This window comes from Cryptotermes secundus, unplaced genomic scaffold (genome assembly GCF_002891405.2).
Source record: "Cryptotermes secundus unplaced genomic scaffold, Csec_1.0 scaffold1385, whole genome shotgun sequence".
NCBI lineage: Eukaryota > Metazoa > Arthropoda > Insecta > Blattodea > Kalotermitidae > Cryptotermes > Cryptotermes secundus.
This window is the reverse complement of record NW_019729915.1, coordinates 3,499-19,624: the sequence shown is the minus strand read 5'-3', so window position 1 is coordinate 19,624 and position 16,126 is coordinate 3,499. Positions and strand designations below refer to the sequence as shown.

At 37.1% G+C, this 16,126-nt stretch overlaps 1 protein-coding gene across 4 annotated transcripts; it reads left to right on the top strand.

Annotated features, from left to right (window-relative positions):
* The first annotated feature begins 972 nt into the window (after positions 1-972).
* On the top strand, positions 973-10,478 carry LOC111865849 (cytochrome b5-related protein). 4 transcript variants are annotated; one of them, XM_023854207.2, is made up of 6 exons: positions 973-1,197; positions 3,606-3,837; positions 4,416-4,807; positions 6,110-6,301; positions 7,822-8,043; positions 8,889-10,478. In XM_023854207.2, exons 2-6 carry the CDS (start codon positions 3,616-3,618, stop codon positions 9,178-9,180), a joined length of 1,320 nt encoding a protein of 439 aa, XP_023709975.1. In that variant the 5' UTR covers positions 973-1,197; positions 3,606-3,615; the 3' UTR covers positions 9,181-10,478. The 4 variants fall into 4 exon arrangements, with proteins under 4 accessions (XP_023709975.1, XP_023709974.1, XP_023709977.1 ...); XM_023854206.2 differs by lacking the exon at positions 973-1,197 and adding an exon at positions 2,166-2,293; XM_023854209.1 differs by lacking the exon at positions 973-1,197 and adding an exon at positions 2,774-2,831.
* Positions 10,479-16,126: the final 5,648 nt, after the last annotated feature.

Genomic DNA, 16,126 nt, shown 5'->3' with positions numbered 1-16,126 from the left:
CTTGAAATTACAGACCATTCATGGGGATAAATCTTCAATACTGTATAAATCAGTCATATTATGAGTGATGCAAGAAGTAGCATCTTCCTTGGTGTACAGATACAAAATTTGGAAATTTTTTTGCATATTTTATAAAGTAAAATGAGTTCACATTTAACCAATTTAAAGCTCTGATTTATTTCTATAATTGTCTTAGATAGTTAAAAACTTTTAAACATAGGACTTTGTTCATTTTCCTTCTGATTCTTTTTTATAATTAAGTGTTTAGCTTTTTTATATAATAAAATGTCTCATGGACTAATTCCATTCACATTGTTTAGACAAGGTATCTTGTGAATGTAAGAACTCAATGTAATATAATGTAATTCGGAAGTGAATCACATTACATACATAAAGTGTTAACAGTATTCCTATCCCCTGTTATTAAGTCCAATAATTACAGTCAAATGGATAGCACTACTACTTCATATTTAGGAGATCCTGTGATTAGACCTCAACCCGTTGCCATCTATCATGACAGAGATTGTTTGCGATTTTCCTCAGTTCCTCCAAACAAATTATGGGAGAACATGCCAAATTAATCCATGAACTCTTGGTTGGTTGTTTGGTTGGTTTCCATTGGCTGCATTTGGGATCATTTAACCCATTTTGCTTCTTGCTTCCCAATAGAGAGCACTCAAGTTCTTGCTTTGTTGCATCTTGAAAGAGTTTGCACTTTTCTTTTGGGAAGCTTTGCCAGATTTGTTGCTCATTTTGCACTACCCAGGGGACACACATGACTTAAAGAATGTCATGGATGCGAGCAACTTTGTCCCCCATCCATGAACTGTTTCCTCCCACGGTCTTTCAAATTAACTGACTAATCATCCTTGCATACATACATCAGCATGTCAGAGTATTCAACTGGCAGAGTGTGCAACTGGCACTGAATATAAAACTTGTCAAACAAAAGTCACAAGACAATCACAGATAAAATCGCAGAGACATCAATTCAACCATAGCTATATAAAAAATGGATTAACGATATCTGTAATGCATGTTGGGACTATGAACTTGTCAGCAGTAAACAACACAATCAGCTTTGGCTTACATTTATCTAAGATTTAATGTACTGGTCTTTCAGTAAGTTAACAGACTTATACCATCCATTTGAGGAGCTGGAAATCTTGTGTTTCTGTTAAGGAATTCAGTATATTGGTAAGTACTGTCGATTATCTTACTTTTACAGAACTCATTTTTACTGTGTATAGGGGCGAACAAGGTAGCGTAGTTGGTTGAGGGGCTATGCTACAAGCTGGAAGGTTGCAGGTACAAGACCCAATGAGGTCACTGGATTTCTTTCAATTGACCTAATCCTTTCAGCTGCACTATGTCCCTGGGGTCGACTCAGCCTCTGACAGAAATGAGTACCAGGAATTAAGTAATTTTCCTGGTGAGTAAAGCATGGCCAGCGCATAACGCTGACAACCTTACCGCCATCTTTGAGCCGATTGTCTAGATAATGTGGAACCCTCAATGTCTCATGGCCTGGTACAGGGATAGCTTTACTTTTTTTTTACTTTTCTTGTTTAACACTCATTATCTCCTTACTCAAGTTCTGAGATTGTACTTGTAATGCTATACTTCCATTCCTCCATTGTCTTTATTATAACATGCTTAATTAAGAACAGGGAAAACTTTACCTCTATGTAATCTTCTCCTTTTCTTTCACAGTGCTATATATATATAAACAACATTTTATAATGGGCTATAAGAGTATATTATTTTCTAATGAGATTCATTTCTGAATCATGTTTAATATTTCCCTGGTTAGCCATACTTTCACTAATATTGTATTATTGTAGTCTCTGCATTTTAGTCTCATTTTCAATAATGTTACTACTATTGTTACTACTGTCATGCTACTACTACTGCTAATAATGACAATAGAACAATAACAATAATACAGATAATAATACTAAACAATAAACTGAGTGCCAATTATAAAATTAGAGCACAGGAATGTTCATGACATCAGTACTTAGGAGTTTAGGGATTTCAGTTGCAAATCAGCAGAAATGAAAAAAATATTGCATAAGCACAAAATTGTTTATGATATACTATCAGAAAGTTCCCGGACTGTTATTATTGTAACTGCCTTCGTGAAAGAAGATGAGAGGGGAGGCCAAGGTCACACAAAGTCAGCATTAAGGAAAATGACTTCCATGGTGGTTTTAAAGCATGGAAAAAACAATGCGATTACTGTATACTGTCCCAAGGAGACTATTCTGAAGGAGATGGCAGCCAAAATTGAGTAAGTTAAGCCAGCATTTCTTTTTTGACCTAGTCCAGGAACTTTCCGATACATCTCATAGAGAATGTGCCATGTTAAAGCAGAATTAGATAAACGGTATGTGAGTAGGAATGACAGAGGAAGGGCTGAAATGAAAAGAAAGAGCTTGGTAGGCAGAAATAAAATCTCATAAACAACCTTGCATATATGTCATAAGAAATAGTGATAGCATTCAGATCAAAATAAAAATAAATAAGATTTTAATTTGGGGGGGGGACAATGGAAGGAAGACTGCAGACAAAGGACACATTTTCAAAAAATACTGTTAGCTTTACCTACACTATGGATAAGCTCATTTACAAACAATTGCCATTTGGTATTGATGAATTCTGTGTCTGAAATAATTGATCAAAGAAATGTTTCCCATAACCTCTGAACAGATAAGTAAATTATTCATGCCCTTTCAATATGAATTACATGCATTGCGGAAATACACTAACAATTGTATCAGTGGTATAATGGTGTGGAATGGATTCGTCTAGCTCTGGATAGTCATGTGGTATGTTCTTATGAACAGAGTACTGAACCTTCAGGTCCTATAAAAATTAGGTAATTTATTGACTTCCTGAACTAGTTGTTCAGAATTAACTATAGAACTAGTATTAGCTACTCAGGAATGATTCTGCTTAAATAAGTTATCTTGAGCCTTAATCAATTCTCTTTTGAGGTGCATACATGAAATACCATAGTGCAATATGTACTAAGTCATATTCTAATGTCTGTAAGCATTCAGAAATAAAACCAAAAAATAATCAAGTTATGAGAGATGTGGTATAAAAAATTATACTTAACAGCTAACTGTAGTGGTAACCTTGTAGACTTGAATTTATGTAGTTCAAATCTTTATTAAATGGACAGTCTTAAAATACAAATTGTATACCCTTGACCAGGAATTACTTTGTATGGTACTTGGATCCTAAACTCTACAATTTTATCAAATTTAAACACAGACCAGAACATTGCAGTATTTATTTTTCATGAAATCAAACTTCTAAGCAGGGGAACCTGTACTGTAAGTCATGGATATCTCTGCCTACAGTATTAACTTTGTCACAAAAAAATAATATTAACAACAAAAGAAAATGCAAAAAATAAATAAATAAATAAAAATGTAATATAATTTAATTAATATGTATATTTATTTTCTTCGAGACTCTGTTGCTTCCTAAAACCCACTTTTCACTGCTTACTTGGGTCTGATAGTGACACAAAGTTATTTGCGTACCCACTCATCAGTCTGCAGAACCTATAGATATAAGTGTTATTGTTACAGAAATGTGACCATGAGCTCAAGAGAAATAAGTCTATCAGGTTCATCACTGCCAGGTCTCTGGAGATCACCTACTTACCGTAAGGACAATATTCGAACGACACATCTCTGGTTGAAAGGTAAAAAAATAGATGACAACACAAATGGATTGTGGAGAGTGCATGATGGCTTGTATGATTTCTCCACTTTTATTGACAAACATCCAGGGGGCTCGGATTGGCTCAATTACACAAAGGTAAGAACAGAACTGCACCTAAAAATGTTACACCTCTGGACTGAAACTGAATCAAAGATAATTTCTCAGATAAAATGAACAAACATAAGATTTTAAATTAATACATTTTATATCTTCAACAAATACCTCATTTAACATGATCACTGCAGTCACTATATGTTTCAACTCCTTCATACTTACATAAGACATACTTAATATTTCTGTGCATTTGAGTGACATCTGCAGGGAAAAATGATAATTATTTACACAACGGCAACAGTCTGTCATATAATAAGCACCATAAGCCTATGGTAAACTTAAGTCTGTCAGGAGATGGGAGAGACAGTGAAAATGTTAATATCACATTGTTACCAAAAGTAATATTAACATTACCACAGACTTTGTTTACTTTTTATTACATTTAATTAAATATTGAAGCTTGAATTGTAGACGGGTATAAGGAAAGAAATTTTTAATAGAAGCTGGTCTCAAATAGCAGCTCACTTCTAGCATATAACTAGTCAATAAAGTGATGATGATGATTTCAGTTTCTTTGCTTAAGTGTAGCAATTATTAGAACTGACATTTTCTTCCACCAGGGCACAGATATAACTGAAGCATTTGAATCACATCATGTTAAGTCTTCAGTCAGAAGTTATCTGAAACAGTATTATGTGCAACCTGCCACTGGTGCACGGTTCTCGCCATACACATTCCATGAGGATGGCTTCTATCGTACACTCATGAGAAGGGCTGAGCCAATCATAGCAACCATTCATACAGGCCCAACACTGAGATCAAAAATATGGATAGATATACTGATGGTTACCACAATGGCCACCGCTATCCTCGCAACTGCCACCTCCAGCTATGCACTTGGATTTCTTGCTGGATTTCTTATGAATCTAACAGTTGTAGGAGCTCATAACTTCCTCCACTTGAGAGATAATATGCGCATGTACTACTTTGACTTTTCTTTCATGAGCTGCAAGTAAGTACAAAGTATATATGATAACACATCAGCAGCAATTTCTTTGTGGTTTTTTCTTGATTTGAATTTATGCTCTTGCTTTGTAACTGGCAGACTGTTACTGACAACTGGATGCTTTGAATCGGGTGGGGAAAGGTAAAATCAAAATTTTCATGAGCTCTTTTCAATTTTTCAATTTCATGAATTTTTCTGTTTTTGTTTGGGTTTCATTTTGTTGAATGGGATATCGTAACATTAATTTCAAGATGTGCTGTATTTCTTCAGCTTTGATATTCGGTGATTGCAAACCTATTGTTGCAAAGTTCATCATACTACAGATATTACATCATCATTATCATCATCCTTTGCAGCATTACACTTACTGAGATGTGATTCAGACGCCTCACCAAATGATCCTGCTTGAACCATATTGATGATTTTCAGTCTGGCCTTGTCCATATAATACCCTGAAAACAATAAGAAGTTCCATCAGTTAGTTTCTACCCAAAGAGTGACAGTTCAGGGCAGGGACACATTTAAGGGAAAGCAACTGGGGCAGTTACCCCAGGGCCTCCAGAAAATAGAAACAGAATCCACAGATATTACTGAGACATGTGCTTCTCTAAAATTATGAAGCGTTACTTTGTATTTTTAATTGTTATAAAAAATAAGAACAAAATATAGTATTCACTGATATGTTGGGATTTTGGACTTTATCCATCGTCCTGGTTTTTAAGATAACAAATAAAAACACGACGTTTCGGAAACTGGATCTGTTTCCGTCCTCAGGTGAAGGAGAACACCTATTCAGTTGGGTCCGTTAGAAAGAGCTAGCCTCAGTCACTCAATCACNTCAGTGTGTTATACACCATCGTCAGAATCCTATAGTAACTAAAATATAGTATTGCCATAACTTAAATTTATTGTTACTAAATCGGACCTCAACACTTGATTGCCCCAGGGCCCCAAGAACTGTGAATTCAGACCTAATGCAATGGTAGGGTTGCTACTTTTAAGTCCTAGACAATCTCTGTGTACCAACATTTCCTACTACAATGATGTAACTGTTATCCCACTGTGAGTCGAGTGTCAGAGCTGCCGGAAGGCAAGGCTGGCAGCTCAGAAGCAGTTGCTAGAGGAGATGCATCCTGCCCCTGCTACCCCATATTACAATATGCGTCACAGTAATGTTAAATACTCACAAAAATCGAAGACATGTCCAATAGAAGCTATAGAACTGACAGATATCTGTATTTTATATTAAGCTCTTATCAGCCTTACTGAAGAGCTGCAGTTCATTATGTTCATGTTTTTGTGTTTCAGAGACTGGCGTGTATCTCATGCTCTCAGCCACCATATGTATCCCAACACCCTCTTGGACATAGAACTTTGTTTCAATGAGCAGATATTCCAATGGCTACCCCTGAAGGACAAACCATGGGGGTTACGATATGGCTCCTGGTTCTACAGTCCAATCATCTATGCTCTTCTCTTTTTTCTTTCTTTCCTTCAGAGGTAGGATCTGCTGATTCTGCAAGAGTTTTAATCTTTCACTTTAAAATGTCTTGATTTGATGCATACTCTTCTGTGTTGATTTAGTAATTTAGATATCATTTCCAACTTGCAAACTTGATCAGGCTACAATTTGAGCTCAGGCTGTTATGGTTTATCCCAGTGGTTCTCAACCTTTGTCACACCGCGATCTGGTAAATTCTCTTTCTATAAGACAAGAGCCTGGTACTGGACCGAGGCCCAGCGGTTAGGAAACACTGGTTTAAGCTTTGCAATTTAATCTAATATTCAGAACATTATAATATCATACATAAATTTGAAAATATTTACTACTTCAAAACCAAACACATACTTCTACTAACCTATTCAAACATTTAGAATGTAAATATTCCCGTCATCTTCGATGTGTACCATGTAGCCTGACAGATGTTTACAGTAGTTCTGCTGAAGTGACAGCAAATGTCTGTCAGACTACAAGGCATTATATTCCAAATGACGGTATTCTTCAGTCACTACTGTGACTACTCAAATCTCACATGTACTTAAGACAGTAATTTTTGTCATATATTGGTATCACCAGAATCATGAAATGAATAGTCATGGGTATCACAATCACTAGTACTACTACGTTCAGAATTACAATTTCTGAGCCATTACTTGGGGAGAATATGAGGTACAGCAATTACCTACAAATTTCCATATTAGTATTCAGATAAAATTCTTACTCGTCATGCGAGTTAATCCTTTGGTTTTACATTCAACATTCACATTTCACAATAGAATATGAGAATATATCCATTTACGCATAAAAATACATCCTATGAACCTCTCTTCAAGATTAATATTTCATAAGAAGGTTTTAGTGCAGACTTCCTGTACACAGTTTAGACAAAAGGCATATAGTAGTTTGGACACATGAAGTATTGAAGAACTGCTCCAGCATAATTTTATTTGTTTCAAGAACCAAAAGTATATGGCCTTAATTACTGACAGCATCATTTTATACACTACAAAATAAATCTAACAGGAATCACCCTTGTATATACGTGTATTGTTCTGCATATAATTTTCCTGCTACTTTTGTATCACGATTTGTACACAGTAACCTCATCATTCAGAATTACTGGATTTTTTTACTTTTCCCATCGTCTGGTATTCTAGAAACTAGAGAGCATGACGTTTCGGAAACTGGATCTGTTTCTGTCCTCAGGTGAGGGGGGGAGAGATATCTACTCATTTGGGTCCCTCAGAAAGAGCTAATCTCAATCACTGATCCAGTAATTCTGAGTTATACACCAGCAACAAAACCCTTTAGAATAACCTGATCATACTCACCATTCCCGTTACACCTAAGGTAACCTTTCATTCTTCTGCCCTGAGATTGTCAATTGTTATATTTGGTTATACCAACATATAGAAATAGAGTGAAAAATGTCTGTCTTAAACGTTCTTCAAGTCTCGTACAATTCCCAGTTAAAGTGTGATTATTACTGTATCATGTAGTTTGTTTTTATCTGTTACAGAGTGGCAAGTATCTTATGTGGAAACAGAAAAGCTCTAAGGCTGGATATTACAATTCCTTTCATTCCCCTGCTGCTGATGTATGCTTTGAGTGGAAAAACTTTTTGGGATGCATTCTGTATGTGGATTTGGATTGTTGGGGTCAACAGTTTTATTTTTGGTTTCCTTGGTTTCAATGGTGCACACCACCATCCAGACATATTCCATGATGGAGATGCTCCAAGGTAATCCCTTATTTTTGGATTTGGTTAACTATAGGATGATCAAAGTATTCTCACTTAGATATTTTCTTTCAAATAAATCTGACCTCTGTATAGGTTATTTTTATCAGAAGCTATAAGTATGTTAGCTAATTACATTTGTTTTGAAAAACTAAATTTTTTCTCTTTCAAATGAAATGACAATGTTTTAGAGTCATACAAGATACATAACAGAATTGTTTTATACATGTATGCATGCACACACACAGTTCAGTCACGCTGGCTGACTTTTTCGTGGTTTTTCTCAGCCCTCCCAGGCAAATGCTGGGGTGGTACCAGTGATAAGACCACATCCACTTAATTTCAAATCCCTTTCACTTATTCCTCATTTATCATTCTACCATTTGATCCTGTAGTCTATGATACTGCCAACATCATTAAGTAAACCATGAATAAATAATAAAAATAAAATACAATTCCATATGTGTGGTGTCATTCTTTAGTGTTTTGGAAAACGAGATGCAATGATAAACAGTTTTTGAACCAAATAATAGTACAATTTCCTGAATTTAGTATTTGCCTTAGTTCATCTCAAATTTATTTGATATTGTTGTTCTAGATATCTGATTTCTGAAATATATCAAGTAATTTATTGCCCATAGTTATAATGTAATGAAGCACTTCTAATTTTTCTTATAATTTTAAAAAGACTCTATTCCTTCATTTATATTGTATTACAAACTCTGAGCCCCTTTTTGACAGTACTTGAAAGCCACAGTGATACAAATATCTAAACGCAACAACAGCTGCTATCTCAGCCTTCTTGCAGGCATCAACTTACCAGTGCTGTTCCTATTTTCATCCAACAGGGCTGACCGTGACTTTGGTCTGGGGCAGATAGATGCTGTACGAGACCATGTTGAATTTGCTCACAATCTGTTCATAGTGCTCGTGACATTTGGTGAGCACAGCCTTCATCATCTGTTCCCAACAGTAGATCATACCAATCTACACCATTTATATCCAGTGTTTCAGGAAACCTGCAAAGAGTTTGAAGTCAAGTATAAACCTCTAAGGTTAAGCCAGTTATTTAAGGGACAGTATCAAAGGCTTGCTAAAAATGAACCTAATCTAATCCCTCCAGAAAAGATAATAAACTGAAAATGTTATGATAAAATGTTAACATTTGCACATCCCTATTGTTATTACTCTTTCTGCTTTACAAGCTATTTCTGGGCTTCATTCGAGATGCCTACAGGAAATTCCTACCAGTGGGTTCCATAGAATAATTTTCTTGCCATAAAACAATATATTATCAAGAAACTACAGTGATCTGTGGTTAGTTGTGGCAAGTGACATTCAAGATTTTGTGCAGTTTCTTTCCTACAAATGTTGACTCATTATATTCAGGTTTTCTACCTGCCATACCCAAGATTTTGTCCTACAGATTCTAGGAATTTTATGGAAATGACTGTTCAGATTGTGGTCTTCTGGGTTATGACACTATGCAGTCTTGCAGCTGAACCAGTTGTCTTCATGCTCAGTGTTGAAGTGTGCTGGTTCAGAATATGCAGGTAGCAAGGAAGGTGGTCACTCAGATCCATAAGAGGGGAAGCAGAAATAGAACTCAGTCCAGGTCAATGGAGTAGCGAAAAGGAAAGCAGTTCTTCTCAGGACTACAATATTTCTATTACAACAAGGAAATTCGCTTCATATGCAACACTACATACTCAGTACCATAACCTATAAGAACATAATGTGAACAATCTTGACCTGTTCATGGTCAGTTCATAAACTTCTTGAACAAAGTTTGTGCATTTGTACAGCAAAATATGAGGCCCAATGCAGTTATATGTCATTCCACTCATGATATTTTTTTCATTAAATCTAATATTTGGAGTTGTGACTAAATTACATTAAAGAATTAAAGAATTAAAACCATATTGTTCGTGTACTAACAGATTATTTGCTTCAATATGAGTAATAAATCTCACATATATGAGTTTTTCAATTATCTTAGAAAAAGAAGTCAACAATGAGATAGGTCTATAGTTGGATATATTATGATATATGATATATATATGATATATTTCATTTTTTAAATAGTGGTTTAACTATGGTAAATTTTAATCCATCAGGAAAAATAACAGTATTAAGTATTGCATTACAGACATGAGTAAGTGAAGAAAATATAAATGGTGAACTTAATTTTATTCTGTTTGAAATTTCATCATATCCACTTGAGTTTTTAGTCTTTAATGATTTCATAATTTTTTCAATTTCAAAGTGGAGGCATACTGCCAATTCATTTTAGTAAAAGGTGTACTAAACATATTCACTATGTAACTGATTGGATTGGATTGGATGAATTGGAGCTTATATATTTATTATTATCTGATATAATAGAATCAGCTATAGACAGAAAGTGTTCATTAAAAGCATTTGCAATTTTGTTCTGATTCATTATTACTTTATTATCTACCATTATGGAATGAATACCTTTATCCCTTTTATTTTCCCTTTATCCTCATTTATTATTTTCCAAGTACTTTTATTTTATTATTAGAATTAAGAATAATTCTATTGTAATATGGTTTTTTGCAGCTATAATTACTTTTGATAATATTTTACAGTATTGTTTATAATATATTTGACGATTTAAGTCATCACTATGTCTGCATAATGACAAGAGTTCTCTCTTTCTTTTACAAGAGGTCATTATCCCTTTTGTAGTCCATTTATTATTAATAATATTATATCCGATTTCCTTTTTTGGGAAACAGGCGTAAAAACATTTTAAATAAGTATTATGAAAGTTGTTAAACATATTATTAGCATTATTATTCTCAAAAATATTGTCCCACTGTTCCCAATTTAACAACATTTGAAATTCAAATATATGTATTATTTTTATTATGTTTCTAGCAAGAATAGATCCAAATATACGAGTATTATTAAGTACAGTAATATTCTTAAAAGTTATTAGCTGTGCATCATGATCAGACAGTCCATTAATACATGGTTTAATGGTATAACTTCTTCTGTTATCAATAAATAAATATACTATCTATCAAAGTGGCTGAATTATCGGCAGTTCTTGTAAGGAAATGTACAGTATCCCTTAAATTATAAGAATTTAACATGTCGTCTAACTTTGATTTCCTATTACTATTTTCTAGATAATTAATATTGTCACACATAATATTAATATTATGTCACACATAATATAAAGTCTGAGTTATACCTATAAAGAAAATTAAGTATACAGTCCAGTTTGTTTAAAAAAATAGTCATAATCGCCGGCTGGGGCTCTGTATATACAGAGAATAATTAAGTTTCAATTGAATGGCCGCAATTTCCATGTCTTGTTTCTTACAATATTTTGTAGATTTATAGTAGTAAACTTCAGATCATCTTGAATAAACATACACACATCACCATTTTTTAAATTCTTCCTACAATATCTTGCACCTAATTTATATTTAGGAATATGTGAAGCATCCATTTCATAGCCCATTAGATGATGTTCTGTCAGACAAATTGCACTGGATTCTTCATTTAATAAAGATATGACTGACTCATTAATTTTACGTTTTATTCCCCTAATATTTTGTTGAAATATCTTAACTAGGTTACATATATACTGTCTTCTTGATACTTTAACGATACATAACCTAATATTACACCCCCCCCCTTCACAGTTACGATTCGAGACGGATCAGCGAGAAGACACTTCCTAGGAGAAGCGCGAATTAAGAATTTTGCCCCAATGTGGTCTTGACTTGGTTAAGGAAGTTTACTGAATTTGGACAACAATTAATGTGTGGAGATACAGTGCTTACCGAATAAGATGAGGATCTCACATATATACCTATATTCCATCTTGCTGGGGGCACGCGGTAGCGTGGTTGGTTGAGACACTATGCTACAAGCCTTAAGGTCGCGGAATCGAATCCCGATGAGGTCACTGGATTTTTTTCAATTTACCTAATCCTAATCTCAGTCCAGTGATTGAGATTAGCTCTTTCTAAGGGGTCCAACTGAGTAGGCGTCTTCCTTTCTCGCCTGAAGACGGAAACAGATCCAGTTCCCGAAACGTTCCGGACGATGGAAAAAGTCCAAAACCCCAGTAGCACATTATAACGTTACAATTTACTTCTTCTTTCCACCGGGTGTGGCAGCACTATCGTTAATTTCTGCACATAGCCCAATGATTGCTGCTAGAAGGCAGGAGATGCGCAATTTGTGCTGATGTGTGTATGAAATGCCTAATATCATACAACCGAACCAGCACACATGTTGTGTTGGTTGCCGGAAGCTCGATATTTAGGCGTAACTTGTATATCAGCTTGTACGTATACAACAAACACGTATCAGAAGCACTTGCAACTGGCGTGGTGTACATCTCTTGGCGTTACCAAGGAGATGGGTTTGTGGACATGTCGATATGTCGCGCCAAGTGAGCGATTAAAGTTGCAAGACTCCTACAGTCGTGAGATGACAAAATATGGCCATAAGTCCCGCGGGGCTCGAAACCAAGAATAACTCTGCTGGCAAGGACCAGCAGCAATTTACGCGATCCGAAACGAGTCAATGATCCGGCCTCTGAAGGCTCCCAGAGCCGTCAGGAATAAAGCACGGCCATGAGTCACGTTGTACTCGGAACCAAGGATGATCATACGGTTGGATATTTGGTTAAAGTGGTGGTAATTTAAGGATGGACAAACCGCCAATCATATAGTTAAATATTCATTAAACCAGACCCGTGATATTAAGTTAAAAAAAATTAAACTCCGTAGCCTGTAGCCCGCAAGCGAACTATACCGACCGAACGACCACCGCTTGTCGGCGAAGTCAATGCCAACTTTAGCAGATAGATGGTGTGGCTTTGTCAGCGCAACGGATCCCCACGGCCATTAATCTAGGTTTTCTAGACCGGAGCCGCTATTTCCTTTAAATAGCTCCTCAGTTATGCTCATGATGCTGAGTGGGGTCCGTTCCAGACTCACTACTTCTCAGAAAATCTGGTAGCGTCGGGAATCGAACCCGGGACCTCTGGATCTGTAGCTAGGAACTCTAATCACTAGACCACAGAAACGGTCTTGAACAATTACCACAATACCGAATTCTTCAGTCAATCATACCGTTTTTACTGTATGCATCCTATTGTGTGTCATATCAATTATACACACAATGAGGGCAGCCATTATACATTACAAATATCTTAATTTCTGAATAATTTTAATTTAATTTTAACTTTTATTGTTGGCCGCGCCATAGCGCAAGAGGTTAGTCGCTGGCTTCTCACCCGCGGCGGCCCGGGTTCGATCCCGGGTCTGGTCAAGTGAGATTTGTGGTGGACAAAGTGTACTGGGGCAGGTTTTCTCCGAGTACTTCGGTTTCCCCTGCCAATCTTCATTCCACCAATTGCTCCGCAATCACCCTCACCTATCATCTGGGGCTGGTACAAGAGGCCAGAAGTGGCCGCAGTACAAGGGACTTAGGCCCACCCCACTAGCAATAAAAAAAGTATATAAAACTCATGAGGACAGAATATGGATCCATACTGAAGTAAGGCGCATTTCAAGAACTAATTACTAGTATTCTTATACTCCTGATGATGACCCAATATAAGGGTCGAAATGTAGCATCAACGGCTACCTGTTGATACCTTAATGTCTATTTTGTTTTTCCGAAATATTGTTGTTATATATTTTATGATGATACAGTTGTTGAGGTATTCAACTTACCAATAAGTTTTGGAGTGACTAATGAGGCAGTAAAGTGCGTGCCAGTAAACTATCTCAGTCATCTTGTAAACAATCGGCTGCAACAGAGTCCACGAAACCAATCAGCCGTCGCGTCGGCCCGCAGGTCATCCTTCGAGGCGTCATAGCCACAGGGGGTACAGTACTTTCTCTGTCACGGAGCTCCTTTCACTACCCGACAGTCTTGCACAACACCCCTCCATACGATAAACAGGGAGGGGCACTTCTGTCGAGGCTACAGCGGAGTGGGAAATGCGTACTGATACCGGAAGGGACAGTTGAGTAAGGATATTCATATCTCTGACGTGCATTTCATTACGTGTCGCTTGAAATTCTTACGGAGGCCTATCAGACACGGCTTTCCTTACGGAGGAACAGTGAATGTTTATGGGGTTCCTGTCACTGAAAGAAATATCTGGGGAACTGAAATTTCGATGGAAACATAACATTCTACTGACTACTGTTACCAGCTTCTGTCCCTGTTCAACTACGTATTTTGCTGGCCTGTTTTACTCTTCGACCCTGAAGACAGAAGCAATATGTTCCTCCGAAATGTCGGTGTACTACTAGATTTCAAGACGACACATCCCAGAATACGGTACTATTAAGAGGAAAGAAACTTTCGGGTTCCATATAAAGCACAAGATTTCTCGACTCTCTCAACTAATACTGTAGAGCTATACCTGTAACAGGCTGTGAGGCCCATAGGGTTGTGAGACGTCGAGGTTCTCATATTTTCTAGACAATTGGCGCACAGATGTCGGTGAGGTTGTCAGCCTTAACCCCTAGGAAGATTCCTGGTATTCATTTCTGTTAAGAGGCTGGGTCGAGCCCAGGGTCCATAGTGCGGCTGGAAATATTAGTTTAATTGTAAAACCAATGACCTCATCGGGAATCGAACCCGCGATGTTCCGGTTTGTAACATAGCGTCTCAACCAACTACGCTAAGGCGTTCACCCTGAGCTAATATTGGGTCCTTAAAAGGGGTTGGTTTTTATATTGGTTTACAAGAATATTGTTCAACTTGCTTTTGCCATATGCAGAAAGTTACGACTTTTTGCTGCAGCGGGACTCAGCTACAGCCAGCAGAAGCAACTGCCTAGACGCATTACGCAGAAAAGGAAAACATTAAACATCTAGTACCATACTTGGTTTATGAATGCAGCCGAACAGTGACTGCTCAAGTTCTGAGACAAGACCACACCGAACTGTTTATTCCTCCCTGCGTTTGTTGTGGTTTACTTTACGACACAGTCAATATCCCCGACTATAAAGCGGTGAATGTTACGGTGATTGATAAACAATAATTTGGAAAAGTTCTGAAAGGCGGCCTTCGTGGACTGATAGAGGTAATACCTCGGAATTTTTCTGAAGTGACTAACTCACTGCCATCTGTGAACCGATTGTCTAGAAAAATGTGGGAGCCTCGACGTCCACAACCACATGGGCTTCCACGGCCTGTTACAGGGATAGCTTTACATCTTCATATGTGCAATATGTCCTTTGGTACTTGTTTATTGTGAATCAGTGAACGGATATTCAGGGAGGAAAGGGCTAAAGACGCAAATTGTAAGAAAAAAAAAACAATTTGGGTCCTCACCCGTCGGTAATGCCAGTCAGGCCATTGTGCGCAGACTCGAGTAATGAACCTCCGTTTATTGATAAGCAGGAATAAAATTGTGCAAGTAACCTTTACACGGACCGCTGTCTGTTGCAACAACCTAGGGTTACGGATAGGTCTAGACTCTGATGAAGGTTATAAGAACCGCAGGGACCATACGACCTGCAGATCAGGAGTAAGAATGACGTCACATCGTAACCGGAATTCTTCGGGTCACCTGCATCAAACACTCCGCTTCTTTAGGTGCTTCAAAGCGGAAACATTACCATATAATGCACAGATCGTAACAGTCAATATATTTAAATGGAATTTTATACTGATAATCGCATAAGGGAGTGGAACTACAGCTCCAGACATTCTTGCGGAGCGTGTTAGCGTAGCGATGACGCTGAAGATTTGAACTCGAGAGGCGCTGGGTACGAATATCATCCAGGAAAACCAGCTATCCTAATTGTTTTGTGGTTTTCCTGACCCTACAAGAAAATGCTGCGACAGGACCTCAATTACGTCATGAGGCCTTTATTTTTCCAAATATTTTTCAGTAAATCCTTCATCAATAATACTACCACTCGACGCTGCGTAGGTTAGACACAGGCAGCATAGTAAAATCTTCCCATACACCACACACATTCTTAACCTGGGCACTAGTTGGAGGTTATTGTCAGCTTAATTCTCTTGGAAGTGATACCACCTCCGGGCATCCACTGGGAAGGAGACA